Below are 22895 nucleotides of genomic sequence, written 5' to 3'. Positions count from 1 at the left end.
GTGTCGAGGTCAGAAGTTTAGTGGTCATTCAACCAGGGCCGAGTCATTCACACTAATCGGGAATACATTCGATGTGCAGTGTGAAGTACAATTTTTAGCAGATGGCTAACATGATGAGCTATTCCATTATGTATGATGAGTGCCAGTTGGCTTTAGGCACTTTCTGAAAAATTAATGTAAGCCCACTCCTACTACCAGAACCTTGGAAGGGAGATAAAACTATTCTGGTCAAACCCTCCCTGAGAAAAAAAAAAAAAACGCTGTAGTGTGAAGTACAGAATTTATTTCTTGTTTCTTCTGTTCTTTCATTGTACCCATGTTAATTGTTGATAAACACTGTAAGTGTGAGTGTAGGGTGTACCTTGAGAGACCTTGATGGAATGAGGACAGGAGCTATAGAAAATGGATCCATGTGTAATTTTATTGGAGCATTTGAACAAAAAAAAAAAAATTGCTTGAGTTTTCATTAAAAAGGCAACTGTCAAATGTGACCAAAAAAAAAAAAACGTAACTGGTGTCCCAATATTAATGTGCAATTTCGGTCTGTAAACTATTTCCAGACAAGCCCGTGTTGATGTGATAATACTACACGCTCAGGAAAAAAAAAATACAATCCATGTGTACTAAAGCTTCTAAGATATGTTACACAAATAGTCCTCTTCATTTGATGCACGCACCCCTTTGCACTTCAAACACAAATGTGACAGTTCGTTTTTGTTTCTAATGTCGATTTGACAAATTGCCATCATGTAAAAGATTGTGCTCTTGTTCCTTGTTTTTTTTTTTTTAAAAAAGTTCAGAGTAAAACTAATTTCCTGAAGAGTAACACGTGTTGGCACGCTGCTGTCAATCATCCGCAAGGAAGAATCCCTTTGCTGAGTCAGGGTTAACTGGAGAAGAAATAGAGAAGAAATAAAAAATTAAAATAAATAAATAAATAAATAAAAGAAAAAAACACACACACACACACACACACACACGCACACACACACACACACACACACACACACACACACACACACATGCTGCCAATGGCACACGCCCACACAACAAGCATAAATAAATAAATCAATAAATAAACAAACAAAATAAAATAAAATAAAAATAAAATAATTGTCCACTTGGAGAAATATAACACTTCATATCAAATAGACGCATCCCCGTTTCCCTCCAAGAAAAAAAACAAAAAAAACAAAAAAAACAAATGAATTAGTACCAAGCTGTGGAAAACAAATTAAAAGCCCGTTCTGGAAATGGTTATTTGTAACTCTTCTGAATTCACTGCAAGTGTCAGGCCACACACAAAGAACGTGCTTGTAATCCAGATGCAACCGTGCAGAGGCCAAGTTACCCTCCGTCCCCCCTTTGTCACTTCTTTCAGAGGAAAATATCATCATCACTGTCGGTGTCGTCCAACGACCACCTCAAGTCTTTCAGGCCAAAATCAAGCAATCTGAAACGGTAAGTCGGAGGTTCAACTAAGGGCCGTTAGCGAGCGGCGACAATACAGTAAATCGGGGGGGGGGGGTGCAGAGCTGTGAGTTGAACGATGAAGGGGTTAAATCGGTGTTGCAGCATGCGGGCCGGCAGGAGGGGGCTCCTGGGGGGGTGCATGGTAGCTCAGCTACTTACTGTCTCCCAAACATGGGAAACATTAGAATGATGTGTGAAGAGGTCAGTGGAGGATGATGCGTAGCATGGGGCCGCTGCTGAGGGGCGAGAGCCAGTTAGCGTGGGGCGAACAGTAAAAAATAAAAACAGACTGCTGACAGACTGTACGGTTGCCAATCGGCTTCATGTAAAATATCCGTTGCTCTAAAGCACAACGCTTGCTCCCGTTCAGGTGGGCATTTGTGAGCATACAGAACACATACGAACATTAATACGGTGAAGCCCATTCATTTCACGATTCAACATTTGCTATAATTCACCTAATCTTGCCTGTCCATTAATTTTTATGCTGTCTCTGTAAAGCCCGAAGACACTAAAGCGCCACGTAAGAAGAGTAGCTAGCACGAGCCACTGGCTAATAGCCAGCTAGCTTGACAGCTAACAGTAGCATGATTCCAGTCGACGTCAGACAGGCAGGTGAGCCTCCGTGGGTTTGACGTCGGAAAAAGCAGACTGGTAAACTTTTCTCGACGATGCAGTGGACATTGCGGTGCAAATTTTTGCTATTTAACGTAACTCCGATGAATAGCGGGGGTTCACTGTAATAGTGACCAAAAAATTAAATAACAGGTATTGAAGTAAAGCGGCAACATAACCGCAATTTGGATGCTAATCATCACGACTGCAGTAGCCAAGTCAAAATAACTACAAATATTTGGATGATAAACACTTACAGGCAACAAAATATGAAATATAGCAGTAACTGAGTGTGCCTTTTTGTGTCGGTCATGACGTACTCTTACGCTGCTACATGCCATTCGTAACCTGGAAATGTCTTATGTTGACATCATTGTAAACCGAGGATCCCCCACCCCCGCCGTCGCGATAATAATAAACTGTCATTTACAAAGACTACAAGGTGTCAGGACAGTGTCGGAACCCTTTACCTGGCTTTCCCGGATGGCTGCTGGTGTCTGGAGGACGAGACTCTGATCGCCCCGCGATGCGGCGAAATCTGCGGCGAGCCCCTGGGTGACGGGCGGGGCGAAGCGCGGGGGGAAGGTCGGGGCGGTGCCTCGGGTAGGTGGGCCGGAACGGCGGACTGCGGGTGTTTCCTGGGGATGCGCTTGAGGAGGTGGCTAACCCATCGCTGCTGCTCCTCCCGGCTGCCGGTCAGCAAGAGCAGCTCTTTGGCGGTGGACATGTCGTAGTTCACTGTTCACGGACAAGAAACTTATATTGAATACGTGTCAAAATGAACAAAGTGAAATAAATGGGTTACGTCCCCCCCAGCCACCCCATTTTTTCCGCGATCGACTGGTTGGACGCCCCTGGATTAAGTTCTACACTGACCTTTGCAGGGCACAATGACCTCCTCCTTCCTGTCCAGGTGGTCCTTGTGACACTTGACATGGCAGCGGCGGCACTCGAGGGCCGGCGGCGGCTTAAAGACGTGCCACAGCGGCCGAGTGCACGCCTCGCAGCTCGAGGGGAAGTGATAGAGCGTGAGGATGAACTCGTGGCCCTTGTGGCTGATGTGGGAGGGGCGCTCGCCGAAGGGCGTGGTCTCCATGACGACCTCCTGATCACGCTTGCTCTCGCCCTCGTTGGCGTACAGGATCTGGAAGGAGTTTCGGGGTTTCTTTGTTTTAATAAGTTATTTGATTCATTATGCTTGAATCGCGTGATTAATTGGTTATCGGTCTTTTAATCCGCCCAATATCAGAATCGGCCGGCCTCAAACACGTTTGAAAACAACATTGCAGTAAGCATAGCTGGCCACTAGTGGGCAATGTAACTTTGTAATGAATTTAACTGGGTTTAAAATTTGATGTACAGTAATCCTCCACATTGTCACGGTTCACACGTTTCATTTTGCTGGCTGTGAGGTGCGACAGGAGGAGAAAAAAAAAAAGTTTCATTTATATTGTATGATCGCCTTACCTGAAATATCCGTGGGATTTCTACAGCGTCTGCACGGTACACGTCAGTCTGAGTGACAGGTCGCACATGAAAGAGCTTGCTGCAGCAGGCAAGAAGAGACAATAGTTGAAAATAAACAAATGATGAATGTGGTCACAGTACACCACTTGTAGGGATTTTTTTTTTTTTTTGGCAAGTTAAAACTTTAAGATGGACCTGAAATTCGTCAAAGGCCAAAAAATAAAATGTATTGATTTTAAATGATTTCTTGTTGCTCTGCGACGGCAAATGTCCGATCGGGAGTTAGACATTGTGGTCATGTTCAAGCTATGAATCATCATCTTTTTCGGGATTCTCGTCTCTATTTCGGAGCGAGAACGTCATTAAAGTTGAATGATTCCTGGCCCCGGCGTGTTGGAGGTGGCTCGGGGCAAATCATTTAGCTCAGTCGGAAGGTGTTGTTAAAAAAAAAAAAAAACTATCGTGACAATGTTCAGTCTATCCTCAAATTGAAAATCAGGATCATCTGTTTGTTCCAATACACTTTTGGGGGGGGAAATCAGAAAAAAAATAAAATAAAATTCCACGATATCCTGTTGTAAGGATGATTTTGACTAATATGGGTGTCGATTCGTGATTTAAAAGTAGAAATTGAAGCAGACAGACTCACTCTATGTCCAAGATCATGAAAGGGTTGGCCTGTTCTCGGTCCTGCTCGCTATTGTAGAACAGAATCTTTTTACTGCTCACCACAACAAACTGTTGAAAGGAAACAAGGGTCAAATTTGGTAAAAAAAATGAAATATTTAAAAAAAAAAAAAAAAAAGGAAATTATTCGACGTGATGATGTTACCTTTTTGTCCCAGCCGAAACGCTTTGTGTGCTTGGTTGGGAGTGAAAGCCAGCCCTCGAGTCTGGAATCTAAAACGACACAAACATTTATTTATTTCATGAGGAATTTTATTTGAATACATTAAATCTCCCTCATATGTCCGTGTGTACCTAGAACCCCACACCCCCCCCCCACTATGTATTGTACATAACAAAACCACGTGTCTCTTTTGAAGTCAGAAGTCAGGCTGTGATTATGCATCAGTGGACATCAAGGATATTAAGACACAGCAGAACCCGAGTAAACAGAGTCGAGGGATTAGCTGACATCATGCTGAGCTCAACCGTGGTCAGATTTTTTTTTTTTTTTCCATGCACAGACTGAGACCAAGTTGGGTAAAAAGTTAGTCTCGAGCCCTGATGTCTTTCAATTAGCGGTAGTAGTTTGAAGCTTCAAGCCTTTCTTTAGTTTTCACCGCCATGCAGGGGGAGATACCTGCAAGATCAGGCTCAGGCTCAGGCTCAGGCTGCTGATAGGTGAGAGCCAGGGGACGCCGGCCCCGCTCCTCACTTTCAACTTTTTCTTCATCCTCCGAGTCAGAGTCAAAGAGAGAGTGCGCCGAACGGAGGTCGGGCCGGGTGTCCACGCGCACTGATTTGTGTGTGCGCTCGTAGGTGAAGGACATTGATTCGGAGGTGTGTGAGTGAGTAATGCGCACTGCGCCCAAAGGGGGAAGAGGGGGGCCGAGGGGTGCGGAAAAGTGGGGGAAGAAAAAGGTCAGAAACACCGCAGATGATGGTGCAGAATATTAAGTAAAAAGGAGATGAGACGGAAGACTTTCAAGAAGTGACGGACACTAATTGTATATGCTTCAAATGGAAGGGCTCGTCGTTACCTGGGTAGCCTTCGCCCACGTCCAGGTCGCTGCTGATGCTGGTGGTGTCCAAAGAGTGAACGCTCAGGGAGGTGAGCTGGCACCGGAGCTGCTCGATGTCGCTGTCCTTGCTGGCTAATGTCATCTGAAGCTCCTGACGCACTTGGTTCTCCTCTGCTATCACCTGTGACACAAAAAAACAAAAAACAAAAAAAAACGTGCAAGGATGAAATTTGCTTTCGCAGTCGCCAGATGAAATACCCGCCGCTCTTGAAAGGAATGGGAATGCCGTTAATCTGTTCCAGCCTCCCTAAAATACCGCAATAATTGCTTTTGTGATGTTTTTTTAAAGCACCCTAGAAACATGATCAACACATAACATAAATAAATAGAATGTAAACAATGAAACGGTGATGGTATGACTTCTTCACAACTTTTCATGAAGCTGCAGTAATGGTCAATCTTCGCAGATGATAAGGAATATATGCATGCGAGGATTGTTATATGTCTACAAACAACAGCTTTAATTCTTTTTTTTTTTTTTTTTTTTTAAGAAGGACTGTTAATGATCTGCTTAGCTACTATTTGGTGTGAGGTGAGTTGAGTTCACTGTCACCACAACACAGTAAAAAATTCTGGTCACTCCGATCTCAAGGGACCACTCTTCATGTATTAGGATGCATATCGAGCCTCGGAGTCATCGTGGGCGTACTCACCGCCTGCATTTCCGACAGCTCTCGCTGGTATTTGATAATGGTGCTGTTGAGTTTGTCCTTCTCCGATCGCAGCTCCAGTTGGAGCTTCCTGTTCTCCTTCTCCTTCTTGTGCACTTCCGTGTCGGTGCCTCGATGGCCTCCCCTCGCCGGCTCCCTCCGGTTCATCACCTCGGCGAGCTTGTTGATTGCCTGCGTGACGGGCCACACGATTTGGTGCCGTGAGTAACGTCCAGAGTGAAATCACAAGCCCGCGTGGCGCACGAGACACACCTGAATTTTGAGCGTCCTTTCAGTCTGCAGCTGCTTTTCAAAGGCCACAATGAGAGTGCTCATGTTCTGCTCCTCATCCTTTGCGTCCTGGAGCTCTGCGGTACATCAACGGTCGAAGTTGATTTGCAGAATAGATGGCAAAGCATTTTTTTTTTTCCTGGAGCTCTCACGTTGCTGCAGTTCTTTCAGCTGGTTGTTGAGCTCCTCCTTCTCGCTGGCGAGGTTGGCCACATCCACGGTCAGCGTGCGATTGGACTCTTCCAGCTGGGAATGAGACAAATCGGCTCGAACAAGTGTTCTTGAATTACTGGCCACAAATCGCAGGCCATAAATCGTAGGCCATAAATCGCACTTTGGTCAAACCCGTTTTTTTTTGTTTTGTTTTTAACATGCTCTATATATACATTTGGATGAGATTGGGGGATTCGTAGTATATGTATTTATCTACTACTATTACAAAATATTTTAGCATTAAAAGAAAAGTAAGATTTTTATCGGGTGGGGGAGCTGAATTAAAACTGATCAGACCGTTGGTTGAGATTTAGTGACACCTAGTGAAATGGCAGCAGAATGCAGCCAACTGTTGATCCCGGGTGGTAATTTATATAACCCCACTGACAATTTAACCCAAATCTAAATTGGAAATCTTTTTGGTGGCGCCTCACCGAGCTGATGGTGGCCTCCTTGTCGCCGAGCTCCTGTTTGTGTCTGGCCATCATGTCTTTGATCTCCAGCTCCTTCATGATCTTCTCCTTCTCCAGATCCGAGTACTGCTCCTCGGCGATGGAGCGCGCCAACTGCTCAGAGTCGGCCTTGGTCAGGCTGACTTCCAGCTGGGAAGTGAGCGATTCCCTGTGGTCAGGAAGAGGGGGGGGGGAGGCGGAACTCATCAATGAAAGTGGTAGGGGGGGAAAAAACCCATATGATTCTCTAACATCTGTTCTAATTCAGCATCAGCTTGAAAGGAACAACAACTCCCCTTTTTTTTAAAAATTGGAAATAAATTCAGGCGTCAAGGAGTTTTAATTTACCAACCATGTTTGTTGTCTTCTGTTTAAAAGGAAAAATACCGTCCATTCTTGTCTTTTGGGGTGAGAATATGATCGGGGAAGTTTCATTTTTTAGATGAGTCTCTTAGTTACGATGCCTATTTGCAGTAATAAGGCTGCTCTTTACGCCGCCAAGTGGCATAAAAGTAAATTGCACGAGAGTGGAAGCCCCACGGCATAAAAAAAACCTTGGTCCTCCTTTATGCCACTTGAATATTCATACGGTGCGTTACGCTTGCGCCATTACCTCTCCTCCTGGTACTCATCCAGACGCTGCTGAGCCTCTTTGTACAAGGTGCTCCTCTCATCGCACTCCTCCTTCAACTCGCGGATCTGCGTCTTGTAAAGGGTCTAACACAGAAGCAGGTTTTCCTATTCATTTCAGATCACAAAACTCGCACAGGGGTTAGCTAACTAAGCAATGCCAACTGTCAAATGCGGTGGAAAAATTCCTGAGAGCGCGCGCACAGAAAAAGGGGGAAGAAGTTCTACCGTGAAATATTGTTCCGCCTCCAGCTGGTCCTTTAAATCTTTCAGCAGGCCTTCCGACTCTTGCTTCTCCCTGCAACGGCACCATCAATCTGTCACGCCCACAACGGTTTCTTTCAATCAACATATGTGCTTTCGATCATGCACGCTCGTGTGCGGGGCGAGGGGGGGGTCTGACCTGCGCAGCTCTTGGTTTTGTTTCTCCAGGACCTGCTTCATCTCCAGCAGTTGGTTGAGCTCCTGCTTGAGCTGCTTCTCAGAGGTGTGCAGGACGGTCACCTGCTGTTTCTCCATTTTCAGGTCACTCTGGGCCAGGCTGCGCTTGTGAACCTCCTGCTCCAAACGCAGGCTCAGGTTCTTTACCTGCGTGAGGAGAGTGCCCTTATGGTGAATCACCCACTCGACTTTTAGGAATTTTACAGACGATGCTTTGTCATTTAATTAAAACAAGGGACAGGGGTGAAGCGCCGGCGTGAAGAAATCACCTACAGTTTCAACTATAAAGTGTAAAATCACTTGGGGTGTTCGATAGCACTGCAAATATTCTTTCTTTGAATACTCGCTGATACAGAGTACCGATACTTTTGATTCATTTTATATATATCAACTTTCATTTAAACACAACAACAAAAATCTGTGAACAAAGACCTTTTTAAGATGCTTTCACAGTACATTTCCACTAAAGTCGACACCGGGGGTGACGAGAAACGCCACGGCCAGTCGAGTGGAAGTCTGCCGTCAGGACAATGAATACATCGATATTATTCCAAATCAATATGAATCGGTGAAGAAATGTGGGAGGGGCAGGTTAAGCAGGAAAATGTCGGCATTCATTTGGGAATGTTTACTTTGAACATGTGGAATAATGAAAAATGTGTGAATTTGAACAAAACCCCCCCACCCCAAAAAAAAAAAAAAAAAAGTATCACTTCATCTCCCTACGCGACCCAATAACTTTGTGATAAGTCGTATAGCACCAAGCTCACATCTTCGGAAACTCTCTCCTTCAGAGAGTGCCCTTATGGTGAATCACCCACTCGACTTTTAGGAATTTTACAGACGATGCTTTGTCATTTAATTAAAACAAGGGACAGGGGTGAAGCGCCGGCGTGAAGAAATCACCTACAGTTTCAACTATAAAGTGTAAAATCACTTGGGGTGTTCGATAGCACTGCAAATATTCTTTCTTTGAATACTCGCTGATACAGAGTACCGATACTTTTGATTCATTTTATATATATCAACTTTCATTTAAACACAACAACAAAAATCTGTGAACAAAGACCTTTTTGACGCAGATGATGATTCGCCGATGTGTCAAACTGCCATAGAATGGCACAAATGAGTGCTTAATCAAAATCTGATTTATTTTTATTTTTTGCCTTAACTATCGGTGTCTGGTATCGACAATACCGATTCCGATACCTGGTATTGATACTCGCCCATTCCTAAACATTTGGTTTAAAATATTACCATTAAGAATAAATGCAATATTGATGAAGTGCACGCGTACATGCGGCGAAGACTCTCCATCCACAAAAAAAAAAAAAAAAAAGTATCACTTCATCTCCCTACGCGACCCAATAACCTTGTGATGAGTCATATAGCACCAAGCTCACATCTTCAGAAACTCTCTCCTTCAGCGCCTGCAGCTCGTCCAGTTTGTGCTGCGCCTGTTTGTAATCGCAGTCGAGCATGGAGTGATCTTTCTTCAGCTGCAGCAGCTTGGCTTCCAGCTCCTGCTTCAGAGTGCGCTCCTCCTGAAGGCTGCGCTCCATCTCTGAATGACAAAACAAACAATTTGGATGAAAAATAATTTTAAAGCAGGGCAAAGATTGTTGTCAAGATAAATTCAGAATCATTTTCAGGCAACGTTACAAGGAATGCCTTAAAAGCAATTTTGTTTTGACCCAACCGTTTACTCACCTTTTAAGGTCGCAGATTTCGCCACCTCTATCGACTGATAAATTTGGTTTTCATCCGCCAACTTGGCCTTGGTAGCTTTGTGTTCGCCTTCCTCCTGCTCCAGACTCTGTTGGAGGGACTTCAACTTGAACGTCAGCTCGATCTCTTGGTTGCTCTTTTCCTAAATGGTCAGAGTGACAGTTTACAGGTTAAAACTTTTTTAAGTTTGCGTACTATTTCCCTCAAACCATCAATACCCAAGTTCGGTAAGTCCGGTAGTTAAAACGATAAGAAGCCAACCTTCTCAAGGTTATTGAGCTTCTCCTGCAGTTGGTTCTTTTCAGTCTGGAAGTTGGATAAACATGACTTCATTTCTTTCCTCCACATTGGGCCCCAAAATAAATAATATATTTTTCACTTGTACCTATCTCCGCCCATGTGACTTTTTTTTAACCAATAAGAGAGGAAAAATGGAGTCAACGCGCAAACAGGCCACACTTTGTTCTTCAATGTCTCCAATGAGCGTTCAAAATCAAGTTTTCCAAACTGCATCACGCAAGAGGTTCTGGTGCCGCCTCAAGTTTTGGCTTCCGTGGCCCTTGCTGCAAGAAAGATGTTTCCACCCACCGATGACCGGAAAATTTCCAAAGATTTACTCCAAATAAATAATTGACTTCTTATTTGCCTGTCACAGCTCCTAGTTGCACATGAGGCGGAATTTATCACCGCAGAAGATGTAAACATAAACTTCAGTATATTTAAAAAAAAAAAAAAAAAAAAAATCATGACGTGATCCATTAAGTATTTTGGGTCATTTGATTAAGATTCAGATTATTAAAAATGGCAACATTTGTGTGCACAAAGCCCCGACATTAAGCAAACGGCTCACCCTGGAGGTCGGCGATAACATCCGTCTTGATGCTGCGCTCCCTCCTCTCAGCCTCCAGCTCGGCCCGCAGTGCCGTCAGCTGTTTCTCCAACTCCGTCTTGGCCTCCTCCAGCTGCTTGCACTTCTCGTGCGCTTCCCTGAGGCTCAACTCCAGGCCCTGGGTCTGTTTCTGCATCTCCGCCTGGTTCTTCTTTAGCTTCGTCGCTGTCTCCTGCTCCGCCTGAAGTGTCCCGGCCGCCTCCTCCAGCTGCCGATGAGAAGGAAGTGATGTGAAGTATTAACATAAATTATAATAATTAGTATAATTATTAGAACCTCTTCATCAATTTAAGTTGCATCCTTATAGTCACGTTTTGTTTTTTTTTGGTACCTCTTCTAAAATGCCGTTGCATGTCGAAGTGAGACATCTCGACTAAGAGACAATCTTTGTATGTCAGGGAGGAGCCAAGTTTAGTTTCGGTTATTAATGGCAGTTCCGAAAAGTCTTCGCCAAATGTACGCATGTACCGTTGGGGCTTTAGAACTTTTTTTTTTGTGTTGTGGTGCGTACTGAAGTAGAGGAATAAGTTTATCTCATATTCTTCGAAAACGCTCAGGGGTGAGCACTTTCTGACATCACCCTTAGTCCTCTTTCCCTCACTTGTTTCTGCAGCTGGATGTTCTTCTCACTGGAGATCTGTGAATTGTGGTTCTTCTTCTTGAGATCCTCGAATTGGTCCTTCAGGTTATTCACTACCGTGGAAATGACAGAAGTACGAGATCGATGAAGCAAAAGGTTTCATGTGACGTCATCGGTTTAAAAAGGAGCAGTGGAACACACAGAATGACGCTCGGTCCCAGTGAAATATGGCTGCTCACATTCGTTCTCCAGGCCGCGTTTCCTGTCCGTCTCAATCTCGACTTTGCGCTGGTTCTCGGTACTCTGGTGCTGCAGCAGCGCGTGCTCGCGCTCCATCTGCCTCAACGAGGCCTCCACGCGCTGTCTGCTGTTCATCTAATCAGAGAGACAAGAACACAATACACTCAGGCTAAGCGGGGTGGGGGGTGGGGGGCAAACTGTTGCCGAGCTGCAATGGCATCCATCCTCACCTCCTTGTCTAATTCCTTGACTAACTTGTCTAAACGATTGGTGGCATTTCTGTGGAGACAAAGCAGTTGTCATGACAGAATATTGAGTCCAAAAGTTTCACGTCATTTTTTTTTTTCTTTACGGAGTTCCGCTCGTACCGAAACTTGTGCTCCAGGTCGTCTTTGGCCTGCATTTCATGGTCGAGCTGCTCCTCCAGTTCATTCAGTTTTTTCTGCAGTTGCTAACAAACACCAAAGGACATTGCCACTACCTTGTCTCTATGAATTCTGTTTCACACTTGATGCGAACAAATGCTTACTTCTTTCTTGTTGTCAGAGCGCTCTTGCTTTTCCTCTCCTTTTTCCTTTTTGTTCTCCGAATCTTGCGCTGAGCTGTTTTTCTTTCCCTTCAGCAGCCTGAGAGTCAGAGAAAGAGAAGAAAGTCAAGATTCAGGAACAGTTTGTAGTTTTTGCATGTATATAAAACAACCACGTTTTTATCCTGAGGACTCTGAGAACTTCGCGCGTCTGGATTTGTTTGGATTGTGATGATCATCAGAGATGTTCCATCGTTAGCGCCGATATCTGCAAATCATTACGTGACCCCCTCAACATGGTTTTTCATGATAAACAAGGAATCGAAAGCCATTTTAGCAAGATGGGAAAATGGCTTAGGGAATATTTTCACCTGCATCCGCAGATCCTTTAGACGAGACAGCTGACGCTTATGTAAAAAAAAAAAAAAAAAAAAAGAAAAGAAAAAAAACCCTCAAGCACTCTGACAGCTTCAAACCCAAAATGGATTTTTTTTCCTGCATGCATGCATGCATGCACGAGAGCATGCAGGCTTAGGGAGCTTATGATGAGAGACGAGGGCAGTTTTGGGCCGGCTGTCAGAACAAGGCAGCACAGTGTGAAGACCGAACAAGCGTACAGTGTGTGAAATCTGGTAGGCTCTATTTAAAAAAAAAAAAAAAAAAAAGCAGCTGCCGTGGCCTCTGTTTCCTGCGTCAGAGGCCTGCATTGCCTTTGCTACACGTGAGACTCATTAAAAAAAAATAATAATAATTAATTAGCTGTCAGGATAAAAGAAAGAAAGAAGACTTACTGGTCTTCCTTGAAGTAGGTGAAGCCGACAAACGGCAGCTGGTTGCCCACAAAGGCTTTCGGCGGAGGGAAGGTCTCGGCGGCTCCTTTATCATCCTCAAAGTCGTCAAAGTTGCTGGTGTCGATGTCGCTGTTCAGCTCAGGTACGACGGGAGCGACGGCTGTTGAGAGACATTGAAACACGTTGAAGGCCTTCGAAAGTGCCCTTCACAAGTGGAGCGGGCTTTTGGCTGCAATGCTCATAGTAAAAAAAAAAAAAAAAAAAAAAGGAAAAAGAGAGAGAGAGAGAGAGAGAGAGACTTGGGCATGGCTATCGTGACCTCAGACCACTGCTCCTTTTTTCACGCACAGTGCTCACTTTGTGCGCGCACGCACGCACACGCACACATACACAGCGGCTTCCATAAATATAGCCTTTAACGCTGCTCTCTTCTCAGGGACGCACATTAAAAAAAAAAAAGAAGAAAAAATCCTGTCAAAAGATGACACATAAAGGGCAATAGGTGAAGTAAGGCCCTCTATCTTGGCTTGAAAGAAAATGATCACTTCCATTTGTAAGCTTGTTCTCCAGCACGTGTGCATTCTTAACACTTTTAAGAAAACGTGCATCAACTTTAAGTGTTCTTCCTTGACTCAAGCCAAAAGAGCTTTTGAATAATCCTAAATGTTAAGAATCACCTACGAAATTGAATTGTGCCTGTGGCGATCACTCAGCAGTGAACAAAATGTCATCCAAATCGGTTTCGGAATCTTCTTGGCAGAACATTTAAGAAGAAAAAAAAAATAAAAATAAAGTGACAAGGGCTCTTCCTCGCAATCTTAATTCATCCTCATGAAAGTCGAGCGCGGGGAATTGAAGCAAATCGGGATAAAAAAAGCCAAAACGCGGTGGCCGTTGCGGCTCCGTTTCCCAGAATGCACCCCGATAGAGGGTGGCTAATGACAGGCAGCGGAGGCCACAGTGACAGCGAGGGAGCGGGCGCAAACCCCGCTACCGGGGCATCCCTTCTCATTAGGCCCCGCCGCACGGCCGGCCCCACCCGCCCCTATGAGGACGGTGCCTCTGCCAGCCACGTCCTTCCACTCACCCGCTGGGACCAAGTCTTCGCTCGAACTTACGAGGCGCGCGGCGGTGGAGGGGGATTGTTTTTTATTTTTAAACTGGAGGTTGTTTTTTTTGTGTGCGGCGCGGCGGGGGGTTCACCCTGCAGACTTGCCAGATTCTGATCACAAGTCATAATGTGTTGTCAAAATGAAAGCCAGGTGGAGCTCAAGTGGGCTGTGTGTTGTATTAGTCACAAAGCCGAGGCTCCCTTCATACTTTCTAGTCCAATTATGAACGCTTCACAAGTTATGTTGGAGTTATTCCAAATGTACGGTCAATATTTTTTTGGAGGATGGAGGATGCCCTTAAAAAAAAATAAACATTTACGCTACTTACATTTTTAATTTTATTTTTTTTACATTTAACTAAACGGACGACTGAAGCTATAAAGTCGCCCAAGCTTGATTTCTTTTTATTGTACTGCCGCCCGCTTCTTAAAAGGTGCAATTTCTACGGCTTTGCAGGGTTATTTTTATCGTGCTCTTACTGCGATTAAACCCAAAACAAAACCGCGCGGTGCAAATGTGTCACGTGATCATCCCATGCTTGATAAAAGCCAGACCAAAATGACCTAATACTTGGCTCACACTTATCGGGGCTGCTTCAGAGATTTGCCACAACCTTTTTTTGCTTTGATTGCCGTGACTCTCCAAAGTATTCTAGTAAATTATTATTCCACTATAGACATCACAAACAGCAGATTTGCGGAGTTTTTCCTGCCTGCAGGTCTTCTGCATCGCCTCTTGAAGGATGAGCACATGGAAAGCATGTGTGCCAAACATACAAGGCATGGAAGTCCTCCGTCAACTACGGCCGGGGTCCCGTCACACCAAAATGCTCAAAACAAGAAGCAGGAACGAGCAAGCGGAAGGAAGAGAAGATTCCAAAACAGAAACTTACTCGCTCGGATGTTGTCAAAGGTCCACTGATCGCTCTTGAAGAAAGGATGGCTTTTGATCTCCTCCACTCCGGTGCGGCCCAGACGAACCTCCCTGCACACAGCGGGGGGCGTAAAACAATCGGAATGAAAACACCTCCCACCGTCAGCATCAACATCGCAGTCGCAACTGACCACTAGGCACGAACCACAGAGACCAGCATGGACAACCGCATGACCGCCGGTGGACGCGCAGCAGAACCTCCTGGGACTGCCCGAGATACTCAATTAACATTCACAGACTGAAGCGTCCCTCCCCCTTGCACCTCTCTGAAATGCAATCTACGCTCCCCCCCGCCCCCCCTTCTTCCACTGCTGGGTGCCTGAGAGGCGCGGCTGCTTGGCCTTGCCACGTGTGGGACATTCCAAACTCAGCCAAAAGGAAGAAAATGGAAGGGCGGGGAGAGGGAAAGGGAAAGGCAGCAGAGTGGGCTTAAAACTCCCGCTAACATATTTTTAAAAGATCTACGCGAGTGTCCCCAAATGTTTTTAAACGCAATGGTCAACATTCTGTCATTGGAGAAAATGGCGGTATGAAAGCAAAAAAAAAAAACGCAATGGTGAACATTCTGTCATTGGAGAAAAAGGGTGGTATGAAAGCAGAGGAGATTGGTGATAACGGGAGGATCCTGGCGTGGGGCGAGCTAAATGTTTCACCAGACAGAGCGGTGAGTGAGAAGGTAAATAAACAGGAGGGAAGAAAAGTGAAAGGCTTCTCTGTATTGAGGTAGAAAGGGTCGTGTCTGAGTCCTCTCAGGTGGGGGGTGGGGGGGGGGCAGGACTTGTAAATGTAAATAGGAAGCTGTGTCTTCTTCAGGGTCACTTAACTTTTATACCCTAACACTTTCCTTTCCGCAAAAAGCATTCTTCCCTGTTTGTAAAATGTTTTGAATGACTCACAGGGTTGAAAACCATTTCAGGTGGCAAGAATGTCATGAAAAGTCTTTTCATGACATTTTCGAAATACAATTTTGAGCTTTCCGAAAGCTTACGGCGACGAATGATTAAGTTCGCTGGTTCGTTGGTCGCTTTCGCAAGCCTCGACATAATTTGCGGCGCGGTTTTGCAAATCCGTCATTTAATTCGAGGAGCAATAATATTTGTGAAGCTATTTTTTTTTTTTGCAGGTTAATATCATAAAAAAAAAAAAGAAAATATATGGTGTCACTTCAAAGGGGTGTGAGGGTCAAGACGAGTACAAACCTGTCTGTTAGAAAGGCACAGATGAGGTTTTTGGCCTCCTGGGACATTTCCACATCATCTGGGAAGATGAGGGAACTTTTGTGGTTCATGATCTTTCCGTACGTTCCCACCAGGGAATCGGCGTAGAAAGGCGTTTCCCCTGTGCGACAAGTCATTTCACATATTCGTAACCGAATAGTAATCTGACAAAACAGAAAATGATCTCTTATCGTGGTCCAAATGTTGTGCTTGCTGGGTGCATTAGCACATTACATCCACAAGAGGTCACTCACCCACTAACAGCTCGTATAGAAAGACCCCGACAGCCCACCAGTCGCACTCCCGCCCGTAGTGACCCTCGCTTCCCTGAGACTGCAGCACCTCGGGGGAGATGTAGTCGGGCGTGCCCACGGCGGTGTCACAGTGCACCATGCCTGTCTTTTGGACGCACAGAAACACCTTGTCGATGGTTGTGCACTCTAAACGCCAGATGGGGCAATTTAGCTAGAAAAGAGTCAACCGGGATTGAGAGCAAGGTCCAAAGTGCCCAGACGCCAACTTACAGAATCCATCTTCATGCAGGTGCCGAAATCGGCCAGCTTGAGGTGCCCGTGCTGGTCGAGGAGCATGTTGTCCGGTTTGATGTCGCGGTGGATGAAGCCCATGGTGTGGATGGCGTCCAGGGCCAGCACTGCCTCGGCCGTGTAGAAGCGAGCCCACTTCTCCGGGATGTCGTAGTTCAAGGTGAGCGTGACCATGTCGCCGCCCGCCATGAACTCCATCACCATGTACAGGTGGCGGTCGTCTTGGAAGGCGCAGCACAACTATAGAGCGCACACATACGCCAGTGAACATCAGACACTTACTGAGAATGTCGACAGAGGCGCCAATGATTGAACCGTACAAGTTCGTGCTGACCACAAACACTACCGTTAAGTGTTTTTTTTAAATGATATTGTAGCTAGTTGTCTGGTTAAAAATGTGTTGCTAAAATTTATAATAACTTTTCGGGTATCATTTTTCTGCGATTGGCTGGCAACCGGTTCAGGGTGTCCCCTGCCTACTGCCGGAAGACAGCTGGGATAGACTCCAGCCCCCGCGATCCTTGTGAGGATGAAGAGGTTCAGAAAATGGATGGATGGACGTATCATTTTTGTACAGTTTTTAAATTTTTTTTTTACAGCTTCAAGAATAAAACTAGTATATATTTTAAAAATAATTTCTGACATTAAATTCTCTTACCTTTGTATTTTTTTTTTTTTTACATTTTTAACTTATGTAAATGATCAATGTCACGCGATGATGAGGGGGAATAAATATGTGGTTAAAAACATGAAACAGTTGTCCAGTTGAGTGTCAAAAAAGTTGCGCATCAAGCAGAAAACCAGAATTAAAAAGGACTTCAATGACTTGAAGGTGAGCTTGGTCATAAAATCCGCAGGTAAGTAAATTATAATGCGACGTGTCGCTTTCTTGTCCTGTAGTCAGATGAATTTTGCGGCCCCCCTCCTTAACTCATTCACTCCCAAAGACGTTTTTCAACGTCTTTTCAGACTTGGTCCAGAATTGGCTGGTACTGAATTAGTTAATATTTGCTCCTGCTTATCACCTCAAGTGAGCATAAGGCGCAACAAAGACGGGACACGCGCACACCTGGATGACCCAGGGGCTGTCGGAGAAGGCCATGATGTGACGCTCCTCCCAGAAGAAAGCCGAATCGCACCGCTTGATCATCTCAAACTTGTTGAGCTTCTTCATGGCGTAAACCTTCCGGGAAGCCTTGTGTCGGACCTGCGGCGGCAAAATTGGCACACGTAAAGCGTTAGCTCCCTTGGGAACAATAAGATATATCACGGCGTCGTGACGATGAGGATTATTGACGAGGCATGAAGCTGTAATTAAAAGGCACACGCCTGGAGAACGACATGCTCGCACATGTTGTTCAACTCCAGCAAAGCAACCGCCCGCCCCCCCCACGTTCCCTCCATCACTATCATCCCACGTGCTGCTCCTGTCCAGACAGGCTCGTCGCACAAGACTTCTCACACAAGATCCCTTCCGAGCTTGTGCCTCCAAACTCTTGAATGAATAACAAAAGGCCTCCTAGCAACGTTTATTATCATGCTTCAGTTTCATATTTTGTTGCACTCATGTTAAGTGATTTTTTTTTTAAGCAGTTTCGGTACAATGCAGACCTTTTTTGATACACCTCGGTCGATTGTGCAGGTGTACCTAACAAAGCGGCTGCCGGGTGTGCGGTTCATTGAGTTCCCGAGGCCTCTCACCAGCTGCACTTCTCCATAAGCTCCTCTTCCGATCAGCTTCACCTTTTCAAAGTCGTCGAGCTTGACCTGCAGCTCGCGCAGCTGGCTCACCGCCTTTTCGTCTGCGAAAGAGACACGTCGCCGTGGCAACACGCGGGTCAAACTTCACTCGTTCAGGGTTGAGAGGAAAGAGGGTCAGCCGGCAAACGTTGAGATCGGGGCGGGGAAGCTCCAGCCTGGGCTTCATCATACATTTTCTAGCAATTATGTAAGAATGTGTACTATCGATTACACAGTGTTGAGAATTTTAGTCAACCTTGTTTTTATGGAATTGGGGCTTACTTACTATTCACTGACTTCAAATCATCTATCTTTGTCCATCGATGCCAATACTCATCTCCATGGCAACAAGTACATAATTAACCTGTGTATGCACTCTGTGGGCTTTTTTTTTTGTCTGGTGGTGTGTCATTATTTTTTTTTCTTCTTCAAATGTAAAATATGTATCTTGGTTGCAAAAAGTTTGGAAACATTGCAGCACTCACATCGGCTGAGAAACGTTTCAATGTTCTTGTTCTTCCGCAGAGCAGGATAGTTCAAATCGTGAGCCAAGGCATTTATGGAATCCTGCAAGGGAAAGAAAATAATCATCAGCAATTACATACGGGCGATATGGGAAGTCAGGAGATGAAATGGAGAGATAATAAAATCTTTTGATAAGACGCAGAGACCAAAACAAAGAGACAAATCAGCCATTTTCATCTCAACACAGGACCCCCGCCCCCCTCCCGCCCCACCCTCGCTGTCGGGCGGACGGTTGGCTGAGCGCCACGGCCTCACTCGTGTCACTGGGCGCATCGGGTTTCAACATGGCATCAAAACGCCGCCGTGCATCTTTCGCAACCCGTTAGTGACAGCCATGTGCCTGGTTGGGCAAGGGGGGGGGGGGGGCAACCGGAACAATTCTGCGCCTTTAAATAGCAGCAGTGAGGAGAGATTCCCCCCCCCGACCCCCACCGCAGATGGGTGGAAATAGACCAGAGGCTCACATGCTATTTATTGTGCGTCAAACAGCTTATGGCTTTTGGACTGGCGTTGCCGTTATGCACACGGCGTGGAAAAAAAAAACGTCTATACGTTTTTACTTAAAATAATGTGACCAAAATAGCCTGATAACCTGTCCATTGTCCATTGTAGCGACCGCTATCCCTGAAAGGGTTAAAGTCATTTATTTCACATTTGCATGACAGTCGATGTTGTCATTAAGAGTTCTATTTGCCACGGTTGGAGCCTGAAATGTATTATTGCATTTCCATTGTTTCAGATGAAAATGCGTTTGAAATTAGATGTTGACCATTACGGCAAACAAGTTGGGCAGACAAGATTTTATCAGCCGCGTCAGGCTGATTAAATAAATTCTATTGACAATTTTGGATCAACTCGTGTTACTTTTGTGCGTTTGCGATAAATCCCTTCGACTTGACAGGCTAATTTCTTTGAATTGTTGTTTTCTGGAATCGGAGCAAATCTCAACACGATGAAGTATGTAGGTTAAAGGTGGTTTGAAATTAAGACTTTGTAGGATCCAAAATCATTGCTTAAGTTGTTTTTTTTCTTTTTTAAATCCATTGAGGTGTTTCACTTTGTTTCTCTTGCTCGGTATTTCCTGTCGCTGTGTTGATTCCTGTTGAAAGAGCAAAGAAAAGTCTCCTATTGTTAATGATTATTAATATAAGAACAATAGATTATTGACAACGTAGCGAGGCAAAAAAAAACATTCAAGTGATGTTTTGCTCTCAACCGTGACCATTCGTTGCTCATTGATAAGCACACCAAAACTGCAAACACCTGCCAAACCTTACGAGATGTCAAGTTTTGAGGGGAATTCACAAATTCAAAAACAAATCCCCTTTTTGTGAACAAAAGGGGATGGGGACAATGTGAGGTCAGAGCGGGTTATCGCCACCTCAATTCCAGGATGTGACCGCACTCTTCCTGCGTGGGAGGTGCCACAGCAGTTAGTTAGCTTAGCGGACATTGCTGTGTCCATCTGGCTGGACGCTTTAAAAAAAACAACAACAAAAAACAGGCCCGGTGGCAGTCTTTGCAATGACAAAGGCACAGTGTTATTTTCTTGAAATGACGTTGCATGATGTCATTTACAAAGTGACAAACAATTCAGAGTATGAGGAAACATTCCTTTCGGGACTACGCTGACTTTTATTTCGTTTTCTGAATGAGGTAATTAATGAATAAAATGTAGAATGTTCGGAAAACCAAATAGGAAAAGGGGTTGAACTGCTCCTCTATTCCTGATAAAAAGTGATAGGAAGCAACAGCTGGCAAGTGAACTTTGTATTTGGCACAACACAACAGTAGAAAGTCAAAGGTAGCCCAACGCTAACCGTTTATAACGTGGGTGTTTCTACGCCATTTTAAATTGAATTCCAGCGCTCTTAAAATTGAAGACATTATCCGTCCATGATTCAAGTCGCTTGTCCTTGTGGGCGTGCTGGAGCCAATCCTCAGCTGTCTTCGGGTTTCCAATCGTGGGGCGCACATCGACAAACAACCATTCACCCTCACAATCACACCTAGTGACAATTTAGAGTGATCAGTTAACCTACTATGCCTGTTTTTGGAATGTGGGAGGAAACCGGAGTACCCGGAGAAAACCCACATAGGCGCGGGGAGAACATGCAAACTCCAAGAAGGCCGCAGCCCAGAATTGAACCACAGACCTCTGGACTGTTCTGTCCTTTGAAATGTTAAAGGTGCTACTCACAACCTAACCCAACACACACACACACACACACACACACACACACACACACACACACACACACACACATACACACATTGACATTTTAGGAGTCTTTACTGAACCTAACATGCCTGTTTTTGGAATGTGGGAGGAAGCCGGAATGCGTAGAACTCTTCACACAGGAAGGGAGCTGAGATTCAAAACCCAGAACTGTTTGGAAGACGTGCAGACTACTAGTCCACCGGGCTTCGGATAATAAATGATCATCCTATGATCAGCAATAATCAGAAGTAAACCCTGAATGTGGAAGTGTAACTATTATAATCTGTCTCGTGAGTGTTTGTGTTTGCAGGTGTCAAATGAGCTGGTATAACCGGCGGCCATTAATGACGTGAGCAGAAGATGACGTTCGCACCTCTTGCCCGAGTGTCCCTTCGGTGTGTTTTTTTTCACTCACCAGCAGTGTTGCCAAGTTTAACACCGACTCCGGATTCCTCATGAGAACCTCCAGCGTATTTAGCCGGCTTTCCAGTCTGCTCTCCGCCCCGAGCATGCTTAATTCAAATCCTCTTCAGATATCATAAATAAATAAAATAAAAGCACACCGGAAGTGTGATCTTTTGTCTCCCCCTTGAAGTATCTTGGCCCGACTACTCACAAATGGCCAAGGCTGCTCGTGCCACCACTCCGGTAAATGTTCGTTACAGGTTAGCCAGGTTTATAAATTATCCACGGACAAAGTTGTACAATTGTGTCGGACTTGGTCCTTAAAAGTGTCCGCGGGCAGGTGAACCGGCGGGGTAGTCCCTTCGTGGCCGACAACAGGCGGGTTTTCCGGTGCTCAGGTGTGCCTGCGTCTTGTTCCAGGTGAAAGCCCAACAAAACTGATCCGAGTTCAGCGCGTCCAACGTGAGACACGCGCCGCCGTTAGCCGAAGTGAGACACGACACTTCCGGTAAGTACTACCAGATTAAAAGCATTCCTGTTTATTTCTTTTAAAGTGGGCTGAAAGTCATGACATGATACAGTAGCCTGGGGAAGAGTTAGACGGGTTGGGGAGACAACGGTCCTTTTTTTTTTTTTTTGCTTTGTTGTCTGATGGGTGTGGCTGTCTGTGAAGCTCCAAATAGATAAATGGTGTCTGTATGTGACAATAAAATAACAAAATACATTATGTTGTATTGAGGTGTACCCCCTGCCCCGTTTAACACCCCCCCGCCTTTTCATTCTTATGCACACAATTTAAAATACTTACAGGTGTTTCAATATCGTGTCTATGGAGAGCTTTTGTCAGAATACCCCAAGGATGAAGAATAATCAACCTATTAGCTTGCTTGTCATTGCACTCTGTCCGCTGTTATATTGCCTTTTTGTATGGTGATGTTTTGCATTCTAAGAGTGAGTGTAACCGACAACTCGCTGCTTGCCTCTACATGCAGTAGCAGAGCGCAGAGTGTGGAAAACATGCTAGCCACCATAAAGACAACAAAAGCATTCTTGTGGCGCATGGACACACGGCCAATCATGAACTGCCCCCTACCATGCCAAAAACGTTAGGGAACAATTAAACAAGTACAGTTTATAATCTCACTTAAAATGTATCACTAGTGGATGTGGAATTTCATCACCAAGCTGTTCTAAAAAACACTTATCAATTCGTGTCTCGTTTAAATGCCAAAAGGAGAATTATTTACATTTGCAACACTATCGTAGAAAGGGTTCTGTCAGTCGTCGATGGAACTTTCCTGTACGACTGAGAGCCTCCACAAGCAATTTGCAACACTATTTAATGCTTTTATTTTGAAAGTCCCAGTAGGGCTCTGTTTTGTTTAAACTCACTTGTCATCCAGCTTCCCCACTTTACATATACATTATTATTAGATAGTGTTTTCCAAGGACTTAAGCCCGCC

At 45.0% G+C, this 22895-nt stretch overlaps 1 protein-coding gene across 1 annotated transcript; it reads right to left on the bottom strand.

The window, feature by feature from the left end:
* Positions 1–396: 396 nt before the first annotated feature.
* LOC109516807 (rho-associated protein kinase 2-like) lies at positions 397–21870 on the bottom strand. Its single transcript, XM_019871605.1, is given in 33 exon segments — positions 397–890; positions 1352–1453; positions 2559–2826; positions 2965–3232; positions 3556–3634; positions 4205–4293; positions 4388–4455; positions 5262–5424; positions 5957–6145; positions 6227–6321; positions 6397–6490; positions 6892–7078; positions 7523–7626; positions 7768–7837; positions 7943–8127; positions 9384–9544; positions 9691–9850; positions 9970–10048; positions 10528–10805; positions 11199–11290; positions 11417–11552; positions 11648–11696; positions 11786–11868; positions 11947–12043; positions 12735–12894; positions 14739–14830; positions 15979–16117; positions 16251–16395; positions 16521–16781; positions 17611–17748; positions 18243–18343; positions 18767–18848; positions 21443–21870. Coding segments are annotated over 32 exon segments (4284 nt in total). The 5' UTR covers positions 21539–21870; the 3' UTR covers positions 397–890; positions 1352–1377.
* Positions 21871–22895: the final 1025 nt, after the last annotated feature.

Source organism: Hippocampus comes, unplaced genomic scaffold, assembly GCF_001891065.2.
Source record: "Hippocampus comes isolate QL1 unplaced genomic scaffold, H_comes_QL1_v1.1 scaffold77, whole genome shotgun sequence".
In the NCBI taxonomy this organism is placed as follows: Eukaryota; Metazoa; Chordata; class Actinopteri; order Syngnathiformes; family Syngnathidae; genus Hippocampus; species Hippocampus comes.
The sequence above is the reverse complement of the archived record's forward strand: the minus strand, read 5'-3'. Positions and strand labels throughout refer to the sequence as shown.